The sequence below is a fragment of the Apostichopus japonicus genome, chromosome 18 (genome assembly GCF_037975245.1).
Source record: "Apostichopus japonicus isolate 1M-3 chromosome 18, ASM3797524v1, whole genome shotgun sequence".
NCBI lineage: Eukaryota > Metazoa > Echinodermata > Holothuroidea > Aspidochirotida > Stichopodidae > Apostichopus > Apostichopus japonicus.
In genome coordinates, this window is record NC_092578.1 from 13147084 (window position 1) to 13159710 (window position 12627).

The window sequence follows — 12627 nt, forward strand, 5'->3', positions numbered from 1 at the left end:
GAGGGAGGGAGGGGAGGGCGAGGATAGTGAGGGGAGGGGAGGGGGTAAATAAGACCAACAGTTGGGGCACAATGAGAAGTTACTCATGTGGGGCCCAGGGCAAATTATAGTCAGCCGAAGTGTGTATCTTCCTGATTAAGGTTCTTCATGGACATGTCCAATTTCTTTGGAAGGTGGGTACTGAACATTTTTGGAGGGAGGCGGGGGGGGGGGGGGAGGGATGGAAGGAAGGAACCTGCCCTCTCTTGACATCTCCACTGTACCATAGTTACACAATATTAAATGTCTTCACAAACTTAATAGATGCTTCCATGAATTACAACAACAGCAGGCAACTGCAACATTCAAACCTTATGGTGATGTCTGGATATGGTGTATAGGAATGTAAGTGAACATTGAGATCAACATTTAACAAGGTTATGAATGAGCCATCACTAATATCAAAGTTGGATAACATTAAGACTTTATTGTTTAACCCCAAAATCATGTGTTTCTATCATTCCATGTTTGTGATAAAGTCACCAAAGTGCCCTTTACTTTACAACTTTTAATTTGCATGAACTAAGTAAATGAAACTTAGGAATTATTTTCACTTACCAGTTGTTTTTGGGTATGGAGTAGTTTTCAATGAATCTGTGTTATTGTTAGTAGAGGAGAATGCATTCTGTTAGTTGGTATGAATATATTTGACGTTGGAAGCTAAGTTACAACATTCCTACAAATTATGAGTGATTCTTTTTCAGTTTATACAAGTTCTCCAATTTCACTCTATGAAACACTTGCTGCCTAGTATGAAACCTGTAAAGCACATTAGAATCAAGCTTAAAGCAACAAAAGAATGACACATTATGATCATACAGTACTAACACCTGGTATTTTACAATATTCATAAAATGTTAAAAATATACTTAACAGTACCTCCACTGCTGCCCCAGTAGGACCAATCATACAGAGATGGGAAGCTGTCATAATAAATATGTTCAGCTGGAAAGAGCAATTAGTTTCATGTGTTAGTTGTAAGTATATAAACTTGTTGAGTTTGAATTGTTAGTCTACCATGTGTATAGTGTAAGACCATACAACCTAATTGGTCTAACCTACATTATGAGTGATGACATACTACCACAACACTCTTCACACAACAGAGAGAGGGAGAGGGTTGTGAGGAGACAGGTAAGTAGGAACATAAAGTAACTTCTGAACCTCTGTAAAAACATAGCTGTATAGATGAAAAGAACCCTTCAGTGGTGAGGGCAACCAAGAACATTTAATAACCAAAGAATAAACAAGTACTCCTCATGTTACCTACTGAGGGTTGTGCTCAGCATAACACAGCCAGTCACATACACACAAAACTAAATAGTGGCTAATATTACAAGTTACTGAAGTGTCTGGATATGGTATAAAAGTATGTAGGTGAACATTGTAATCCATCAATAATTATAAAAGTTGGATAATATTGTGACTTACTGGTGGTGTCTGGGTATGGTGTAGTAGTAATTACATCAGGGAATGTAGTAGTAAATACACCTGCATCTGGTGTAGTAGTAAATACATCAGGATATGGTGTGGTAGTAAATACACCTGCATCTGGTGTAGTAGTAAATACATCAGAATAAGGTGTGGTAGTAAATACACCTGCATCTGGTTTAGTAGTAAATACATCAGGATTTGTAGAAGAACATACAACCACATCTGGTGTAGTAGTAAATACATCAGGATATGGTGTGGTAGTAAATACACCTGCATCTTGTGTAGTAGTAAATACATCAGGATATGGTGTGGTAGTAAACACACCTGCATCTGGTTTAGTAGTAAATACATCAGGATATGGTGTGGTAGTAAATACACCTGCATCTGGTTTAGTAGTAAATACATCAGGATTTGTAGAAGAACATACAACCACATCTGGTGTAGTAGTAAGTACATCAGGATATGGTGTGGTAGTAAATACACCTGCATCTGGTGTAGTAGTAAATACATCAGGATATGGTGTGGTAGTAAATACACCTGCATCTGGTTTAGTAGTAAATACATCAGGATTTGTAGAAGAACATACAACCGCATCTGGTGTAGTAGTAAATACATCAGGATATGGTGTGGTACTAAATACACCTGCATCTGGTGTAGTAGTAAATACATCAGGATATGGTGTGGTAGTAAATACACCTGCATCTGGTGTAGTAGTAAATACATCAGGATATGGTGTGGTAGTAAATACACCTGCATCTGGTGTAGTAGTAAATACATCAGGATTTGTAGAAGAACATACAACCGCATCTGGTGTAGTAGTAAATACATCAGGATTTGGTGTAGTAGTAAATACATCAGGATATGGTGTGGTAGTATATACACCTGCATCTGGTGTAGTAGTAAATACATCAGGATATGGTGTGGTAGTATATACACCTGCATCTGGTGTAGTAGTAAATACATCAGGATTTGTTGTAGTAAATACACCAGTGTTTGGGATAGTAGTAAACTCAACCATAGAAGGATAGATACTCCACAGGATTGTACTCAATCATAGAGAGATAGTACATTATCATTAAAGAAAACTACTTAATTATAATGGTATAATACCCGATCATTATGGGATATTACTATATGATTTATGGGATAGTTCCGGACGAAACTGAGTTACCCAAAACTATCAACAGACATACTTGACTTCTACATACGATGTGGGGAAAAAAGAATGCTTTCAAAGATTTTTCTAGTTTTTGAAATTCAGTTGTAATGATTTCAAACAAAGTTCAATTTAGTACTCAAAACATCCTTGTTATAATAAACATAAAAAGTTTGCTTCGAAATCCAATATTTGAGTGAATTTCATATTTATTTTTGAGCAAAGTTTTACCTCAAATTCCTGTCTGTTTTTATCCCTCCAATGTTTGTGATAAAGTCACCAAAGTGCCTTTTCTTTACAACTTTTAATTTGCATGAACTAAGTAAAAGAAACTTAGGAGTTATTTTCACTTACCAGTTGTTTTGGGGTATGGAGTAGTTGTCAATGAATCTGTGTTATTGTTAGTAGAGGAGAATGAATTCTGTTAGTTGGTATGAATATATTTGAGGTTGGGAGCTAAGTTAGAATATTCCTAAAAAAATTCCTACACAGTGTGAGTGATTCTTTTTCAGTTTATACATGGAGCAAAGTGTTCCCCAATTTCACTTTTTCAAACACTTGCTGACTAGTATGAAACCTGTAAAGCACATTATATGCAATGTGAAATCAAGCTTAAAGCAACAAAAGATTGACATATTATGATCATTCAGTACTAACACCTGGTATTTTACAATATTCATAAAATGTTAAAAATATACTTAACAGTACCTCCACTGCTGCCCCAGTAGGACCAATCATACAGAGATGGGAAGCTGTCATAATAAATATGTTCAGCTGGAAAGAGCAATTAGTTTCATGGGTTAGTTGTCAGTATATAAACCTGTTGAGTTTGAATTGTTAGTTTACCATGCGTATAGTTTAAGACCATACAACCTAATGGTCTAACCTACATTATGAGTGATGACATACTACCACAACACTCTTCACACAACAGAGAGAGGGAGAGGGTTGTGAGGAGACAGGTAAGTAGGAACATAAAGTAACTTCTGAACCTCTGTAAAAACATAGCTGTATAGATGAAAAGAACCCTTCAGTGGTGAGGGCAACCAAGAACATTTAATAACCAAAGAATTTACAAGTACTCCTCATGTAACCAACTGATGGTGGTGCTCAACATGACACAGCCAGTCACTTACACACACAAAACTAAATAGTGGCTAATATTACAAGTTACTGGAGTGTCTGGATATGGTATAAAAGTATGTAGGTGAACATTGTAATCCATCAATAATTATAAAGGTTGGATAATATTGTGACTTACTGGTGGTGTCTGGGTATGGTGTAGTAGTAAATACACCTTCATCTGGTGTAGTAGTAAATACATCAGGATATGGTGTGGTAGTAAATACACCTTCATCTGGTGTAGTAGTAAATACATCAGGATATGGTGTGGTAGTAAATACACTTTCATCTGGTGTAGTAGTAAATACACCTTCATCTGGTGTAGTAGTAAATATATCAGGATATGGTGTGGTAGTAAATACACCTTCATCTGGTGTAGTAGTAAATACATCAGGATATGGTGTGGTAGTATATACACCTGCATCTGGTGTAGTAGTAAATACATCAGGATTTGTTGTAGTAAATACACCAGTGTTTGGGATAGTAGTAAACTCAACCATAGAAGGATAGATAAACTCCACAGGATTGTACTCAATCATAGAGAGATAGTACATTATCATTAAAGAATACTACTCAATTATAATGGTATGATACCCGATCATTATGGGATATTACTATATGATTTATGGGATAGTTCCGGACGAAACTGAGTTACCCAAAACTATCAACAGACATACTTGACTTCTACATACGAAGTGGGGAAAAAAGAATGCTTTCAAAGATTTTTCTAGTTTTTGAAATTCAGTTGTAATGATTTCAAACAAAGTTCAATTTAGTACTCAAAACATCCTTGTTATAATAAACATAAAAAGTTTGCTCCCAAATCCAATATTTCAGTGAATTTCATATTTATTTTTGAGCAAAGTTTTACCTCAAATTCCTGTCTGTTTTTATCCCTCCAATGTTTGTGATAAAGTCACCAAAGTGCCTTTTCTTTACAACTTTTAATTTGCATGAACTAAGTAAAAGAAACTTAGGAGTTATTTTCACTTACCAGTTGTTTTGGGGTATGGAGTAGTTGTCAATGAATCTGTGTTATTGTTAGTAGAGGAGAATGAATTCTGTTAGTTGATATGAATATATTTGAGGTTGGAAGCTAAGTTAGAATATTCCTAAAAGAATTCCTACACAGTGTGAGTGATTCTTTTTCAGTTTATACATGGAGCAAAGTGTTCCCCAATTTCACTTTTTCAAACACTTGCTGACTAGTATGAAACCTGTAAAGCACATTATATGCAATGTGAAATCAAGCTTAAAGCAACAAAAGATTGACATATTATGATCATTCAGTACTAACACCTGGTATTTTACAATATTCATAAAATGTTAAAAATATACTTAACAGTACCTCCACTGCTGCCCCAGTAGGACCAATCATACAGAGATGGGAAGCTGTCATAATAAATATGTTCAGCTGGAAAGAGCAATTAGTTTCATGGGTTAGTTGTCAGTATATAAACCTGTTGAGTTTGAATTGTTAGTTTACCATGCGTATAGTTTAAGACCATACAACCTAATGGTCTAACCTACATTATGAGTGATGACATACTACCACAACACTCTTCACACAACAGAGAGAGGGAGAGGGTTGTGAGGAGACAGGTAAGTAGGAACATAAAGTAACTTCTGAACCTCTGTAAAAACATAGCTGTATAGATGAAAAGAACCCTTCAGTGGTGAGGGCAACCAAGAACATTTAATAACCAAAGAATTTACAAGTACTCCTCATGTAACCAACTGATGGTGGTGCTCAACATGACACAGCCAGTCACTTACACACACAAAACTAAATAGTGGCTAATATTACAAGTTACTGGAGTGTCTGGATATGGTATAAAAGTATGTAGGTGAACATTGTAATCCATCAATAATTATAAAGGTTGGATAATATTGTGACTTACTGGTGGTGTCTGGGTATGGTGTAGTAGTAAATACACCTTCATCTGGTGTAGTAGTAAATACATCAGGATATGGTGTGGTAGTAAATACACCTTCATCTGGTGTAGTAGTAAATACATCAGGATATGGTGTGGTAGTAAATACACTTTCATCTGGTGTAGTAGTAAATACACCTTCATCTGGTGTAGTAGTAAATATATCAGGATATGGTGTGGTAGTAAATACACCTTCATCTGGTGTAGTAGTAAATACATCAGGATATGGTGTGGTAGTATATACACCTGCATCTGGTGTAGTAGTAAATACATCAGGATTTGTTGTAGTAAATACACCAGTGTTTGGGATAGTAGTAAACTCAACCATAGAAGGATAGATAAACTCCACAGGATTGTACTCAATCATAGAGAGATAGTACATTGTCATTAAAGAATACTACTCAATTATAATGGTATGATACCCGATCATTATGGGATATTACTATATGATTTATGGGATAGTTCCGGACGAAACTGAGTTACCCAAAACTATCAACAGACATACTTGACTTCTACATACGAAGTGGGGAAAAAAGAATGCTTTCAAAGATTTTTCTAGTTTTTGAAATTCAGTTGTAATGATTTCAAACAAAGTTCAATTTAGTACTCAAAACATCCTTGTTATAATAAACATAAAAAGTTTGCTCCCAAATCCAATATTTCAGTGAATTTCATATTTATTTTTGAGCAAAGTTTTACCTCAAATTCCTGTCTGTTTTTATCCCTCCAATGTTTGTGATAAAGTCACCAAAGTGCCTTTTCTTTACAACTTTTAATTTGCATGAACTAAGTAAAAGAAACTTAGGAGTTATTTTCACTTACCAGTTGTTTTGGGGTATGGAGTAGTTGTCAATGAATCTGTGTTATTGTTAGTAGAGGAGAATGAATTCTGTTAGTTGGTATGAATATATTTGAGGTTGGAAGCTAAGTTAGAATATTCCTAAAAGAATTCCTACACAGTGTGAGTGATTCTTTTTCAGTTTATACATGGAGCAAAGTGTTCCCCAATTTCACTTTTTCAAACACTTGCTGACTAGTATGAAACCTGTAAAGCACATTATATGCAATGTGAAATCAAGCTTAAAGCAACAAAAGATTGACATATTATGATCATTCAGTACTAACACCTGGTATTTTACAATATTCATAAAATGTTAAAAATATACTTAACAGTACCTCCACTGCTGCCCCAGTAGGACCAATCATACAGAGATGGGAAGCTGTCATAATAAATATGTTCAGCTGGAAAGAGCAATTAGTTTCATGGGTTAGTTGTCAGTACATAAACCTGTTGAGTTTGAATTGTTAGTTTACCATGCGTATAGTTTAAGACCATACAACCTAATGGTCTAACCTACATTATGAGTGATGACATACTACCACAACACTCTTCACACAACAGAGAGAGGGAGAGGGTTGTGAGGAGACAGGTAAGTAGGAACATAAAGTAACTTCTGAACCTCTGTAAAAACATAGCTGTATGGATGAAAAGAACCCTTCAGTAGTGAGGGCAACCAAGAACATTTAATAACCAAAGAATTTACAAGTACTCCTCATGTAACCAACTGATGGTTGTGCTCAGCATAACACAGCCAGTCACATAAACACACAAAACTAAATAGTGGCTAATACAGTATTACAAGTTTCTGTAATGTCTGGATATGGTGTATACAGTATGTATTTAAGTGAACACTGAGATCAAATTTTAACAAAGTGATGAGTAATCCATCAATAATTTTTAAAAGTTGGATAATATTATGACTTACTGGTGGTGTCTGGGTATGGTGTAGTAGTAAATACATCAGGATATTGTGTAGTAGTAAATACATCAGAATAAGGTGTGGTAGTAAATACACCTGCATCTGGTGTAGTAGTAAATACATCAGGATATGGTGTGGTAGTAAATACACCTTCTTCTGGTGTAGTAGTAAATACACCTTCATCTGGTGTAGTAGTAAATATATCAGGATATGGTGTGGTAGTAAATACACCTTCATCTGGTGTAGTAGTAAATACATCAGGATATGGTGTAGTAGTATATACACCTTCATCTGGTGTAGTAGTAAATACACCTGTATCTGGCTTAGTAGTAAATACACATGCAATTGGTGTGGTAGTAAATACATCTGGATATGGTGTAGTAGTAAATACACCTTCATCTGGTGTAGTAGTAAATACATCAGGATATGATGTAGTAGTTAATACACCTGCATCTGGTTTAGTAGTAAATACATCAGGATATGGTGTGGTAGTAAATACACCTTCATCTGGTGTAGTAGTAAATACATCAGGATATGGTGTAGTAGTTAATACACCTGCATCTGGTTTAGTAGTAAATACATCAGGATATGGTGTGGTAGTAAATACACCTTCATCTGGTGTAGTAGTAAATACATCAGGATATGGTGTAGTAGTAAATACACCTTCATCTGGTGTAGTAGTAAATACATCAGGATATGGTGTGGTAGTAAATACACCTTCATCTGGTGTGGTAGTAAATACACATGCAATTGGTGTAGTAGTAAATACACCCGCATCTGGTGTAGTAGTAAATACATCAGGATATGGTGTGGTAGTAAATACACCTGCATCTGGTTTAGTAGTAAATACATCAGGATTTGTAGAAGAACATACAACCGCATCTGGTGTAGTAGTAAATACATCAGGATATGGTGTGGTAGTAAATACACCTGCATCTGGTGTAGTAGAAAATACATCAGGATATGGTGTGGTAGTATATACACCTGCATCTGGTGTAGTAGTAAATACATCAGGATTTGTTGTAGTAAATACACCAGTGTTTGGGATAGTAGTAAACTCAACCATAGAAGGATAGATAAACTCCACAGGATTGTACTCAATCATAGAGAGATAGTACATTATCATTAAAGAATACTACTCAATTATAATGGTATAATACCCGATCATTATGGGATATTACTATATGATTTATGGGATAGTTCCGGACGAAACTGAGTTACCCAAAACTATCAACAGACATACTTGACTTCTACATACGAAGTGGGGAAAAAAGAATGCTTTCAAAGATTTTTCTAGTTTTTGAAATTCAGTTGTAATGATTTTAAACAAAGTTCAATTTAGTACTCAAAACATCCTTGTTATAATAAACATAAAAAGTTTGCTCCCAAATCCAATATTTCAGTGAATTTCATATTTATTTTTGAGCAAAGTTTTACCTCAAATTCCTGTCTGTTTTTATCCCTCCAATGTTTGTGATAAAGTCACCAAAGTGCCTTTTCTTTACAACTTTTAATTTGCATGAACTAAGTAAAAGAAACTTAGGGAGTTATTTTCACTTACCAGTTGTTTTGGGGTATGGAGTAGTTGTCAATGAATCTGTGTTATTGTTAGTAGAGGAGAATGAATTCTGTTAGTTGGTATGAATATATTTGAGGTTGGAAGCTAAGTTAGAATATTCCTAAAAAAATTCCTACACAGTGTGAGTGATTCTTTTTCAGTTTATACATGGAGCAAAGTGTTCCCCAATTTCACTTTTTCAAACACTTGCTGACTAGTATGAAACCTGTAAAGCACATTATATGCAATGTGAAATCAAGCTTAAAGTAACAAAAGATTGACATATTATGATCATTCAGTACTAACACCTGGTATTTTACAATATTCATAAAATGTTAAAAATATACTTAACAGTACCTCCACTGCTGCCCCAGTAGGACCAATCATACAGAGATGGGAAGCTGTCATAATAAATATGTTCAGCTGGAAAGAGCAATTAGTTTCATGGGTTAGTTGTCAGTATATAAACCTGTTGAGTTTGAATTGTTAGTTTACCATGCGTATAATGTAAGACCATACAACCTAATGGTCTAACCTACATTATGAGTGATGACATACCACCACAACACTCTTCACCAACCTAATGGTCTAACCTACATTATGAGTGATGACATACTACCACAACACTCTTCACACAACAGAGAGAGAGAGAGGGTTGTGAGGAGACAGGTAAGTAGGAACATAAAGTAACTTCTGAACCTCTGTAAAAACATAGCTGTATGGATGAAAAGAACCCTTCAGTAGTGAGGGCAACCAAGAACATTTAATAACCAAAGAATTTACAAGTACTCCTCATGTAACCAACTGATAGTTGTGCTCAGCATAACACAGCCAGTCACATAAACACACAAAACTAAATAGTGGCTAATACAGTATTACAAGTTACTGTAATGTCTGGATATGGTGTATATGTATTTACGTGAACACTGAGATCAAATTTTAACAAAGTGATGAGTAATCCATCAATAATTTTTAAAAGTTGGATAATATTATGACTTACTGGTGGTGTCTGGGTATGGTGTAGTAGTAAATACATCAGGATATTGTGTAGTAGTAAATACATCAGAATAAGGTGTGGTAGTAAATACACCTGCATCTGGTGTAGTAGTAAATACATCAGGATATGGTGTGGTAGTAAATACACCTTCATCTGGTGTAGTAGTAAATACACCTTCATCTGGTGTAGTAGTAAATACATCAGGATATGGTGTGGTAGTAAATACACCTTCATCTGGTGTAGTAGTAAATACATCAGGATATGGTGTGGTAGTAAATACACCTTCATCTGGTGTAGTAGTAAATACACCTTCATCTGGTGTAGTAGTAAATACATCAGGATATGGTGTGGTAGTAAATACACCTTCATCTGGTGTAGTAGTAAATACATCAGGATATGGTGTAGTAGTAAATACACCTTCATCTGGTGTAGTAGTAAATACACCTGTATCTGGTTTAGTAGTAAATACACATGCAATTGGTGTAGTAGTAAATACATCTGGATATGGTGTAGTAGTAAATACACCTTCATCTGGTGTAGTAGTAAATACATCAGGATATGGTGTAGTAGTTAATACACCTTCATCTGGTGTAGTAGTAAATACATCAGGATATGGTGTAGTAGTTAATACACCTGCATCTGGTTTAGTAGTAAATACATCAGGATATGGTGTGGTAGTAAATACACCTTCATCTGGTGTAGTAGTAAGTACATCAGGATATGGTGTAGTAGTTAATACATCTGCATCTGGTTTAGTAGTAAATACATCAGGATATGGTGTGGTAGTAAATACACCTTCATCTGGTGTAGTAGTAAATACATCAGGATATGGTGTAGTAGTAAATACACCTTCATCTGGTGTAGTAGTAAATACATCAGGATATGGTGTGGTAGTAAATACACCTTCATCTGGTGTGGCAGTAAATACACATGCAATTGGTGTAGTAGTAAATACACCTTCATCTGGTGTAGTAGTAAATACATCAGGATATGGTGTGGTAGTAAATACACCTTCATCTGGTGTAGTAGTAAATACATCAGGATATGGTGTAGTAGTAAATACACCTTCATCTGGTGTAGTAGTAAATACATCAGGATATGGTGTAGTAGTAAATACACCTGCATCTGGTGTAGTAGTAAATACATCAGGATATGGTGTAGTAGTTAATACACCTGCATATGGTTTAGTAGTAAATACACCTGCATCTGGTTTAGTAGTAAACACATCAGGATATGGTGTGGTAGTAAATACACCTTCATCTGGTGTGGTAGTAAATACACATGCAATTGGTGTAGTAGTAAATACACCTTCATCTGGTGTAGTAGTAAATACATTAGGATATGGTGTGGTAGTAAATACACCTTCATCTGGTGTAGTAGTAAATACATCAGGATATGGTGTAGTAGTTAATACACCTGCATCTGGTTTAGTAGTAAATATACCTGCATCTGGTGTAGAAGTAAATACATCAGAATATGGTGTAGTAGTTAATACATCAGGATGTGTGGTAGTAAATACACCTGCATCTGGTGTAGTAGTAAATACATCAGGATATGGTGTGGTAGTAAATACACATGCATTTGGTGTAGTAGTAAATACATCTGGATACGGTGCGGTAGTAAATACATCAGAATATGGTGTGGTAGTAAATACACCTGCATCTGGTGAAGTAGTAAATACATCAAGATATGGTGTAGTAGTAAATACACCTGCATCTGGGATAGTAGTTAACTCAATCATAAAAGGATAGATGAACTCCACAGGATCATTGTACTCAATTATAGAGAGATAGTACATTATCATTAAAGAATACTACACAATCATAATGGTATGATACCCACTCATTATGGGATATTAATGATTTATGGGATAGCAACTGATGAGACTAGACTATCAAACACTAAATAATAGACATCCTTTTATTTTCTTTTTTTTCTTTTTTTTTCTTTTATTTGCCGCCAATCAACATAGGTAAATGGAAAAACCTAGGTTATCAATAGTACTCATAATTTAGGCTAAAGCGCTGATAATTGGTGGTCACTTATGGTTACAAATAACACTCCATATTACTGTCACCCCCTCCCCCCCCACCCCCAGAACAGTTTACTGTACAGTAGATGAACCATGTAATTTTCTACTGTAAACTTCCTCAGTGTCTAGGAATGAATAGAGGTGTACCATACACATCAAAATCTTTGAAACTTCCTGTAGCAATTGTTTTCTGTGCTCATATTTGTGAGTATTGTAAGAACAAAACTGGTTTTTGTCCATCAAACTGTTTTACACACTTTGTTTGTTAGTGATTTAAATCATTTAATGAACAACTTGTTTAGTGATGTCTCATACCTTATATATCAATGTACCTATTGTGAGTTAAAACAGATGATAACAAAAACAATACAAAGACTTTGCTAGATAGGAGCGCATCTTTAAAATTTATTTGAATTACAGTACAGGAAAAGGAATCTGATTGACAAATAATACATTTTATTGATGTCACTGAACCTATTCAAGTCAGCCATACCTCTGTGTTTTAAAACATTTAGCTTGAATAGGACAAGATTGGTTTCAGTGACTATGTAAACAATCACATCATAATAGCCATGTGTGCTCTATGTGAAGCTCA

At 35.1% G+C, this 12627-nt stretch overlaps 1 protein-coding gene across 1 annotated transcript in view; it reads right to left on the reverse strand.

Annotated features, from left to right (window-relative positions):
• LOC139959158 (uncharacterized) overlaps window positions 1-12627 on the reverse strand; it is a 57737-nt gene that overhangs the window by 34155 nt on the left and 10955 nt on the right. The window contains exons 3-18 of the mRNA XM_071956755.1: window positions 10004-11662; window positions 9361-9426; window positions 9007-9042; window positions 7452-8381; window positions 6862-6927; window positions 6508-6543; window positions 5653-5829; window positions 5100-5165; window positions 4746-4781; window positions 3891-4175; window positions 3338-3403; window positions 2984-3019; window positions 2356-2415; window positions 1471-2223; window positions 919-984; window positions 598-633 (exon numbers count right to left, since the gene is read on the reverse strand). Of these exons, the coding sequence (XP_071812856.1) occupies window positions 598-633; window positions 919-984; window positions 1471-2223; window positions 2356-2415; window positions 2984-3019; window positions 3338-3403; window positions 3891-4175; window positions 4746-4781; window positions 5100-5165; window positions 5653-5829; window positions 6508-6543; window positions 6862-6927; window positions 7452-8381; window positions 9007-9042; window positions 9361-9426; window positions 10004-11662 (4374 nt within the window). The remainder of the gene's footprint in view (window positions 1-597; window positions 634-918; window positions 985-1470; window positions 2224-2355; window positions 2416-2983; window positions 3020-3337; window positions 3404-3890; window positions 4176-4745; window positions 4782-5099; window positions 5166-5652; window positions 5830-6507; window positions 6544-6861; window positions 6928-7451; window positions 8382-9006; window positions 9043-9360; window positions 9427-10003; window positions 11663-12627) is intronic.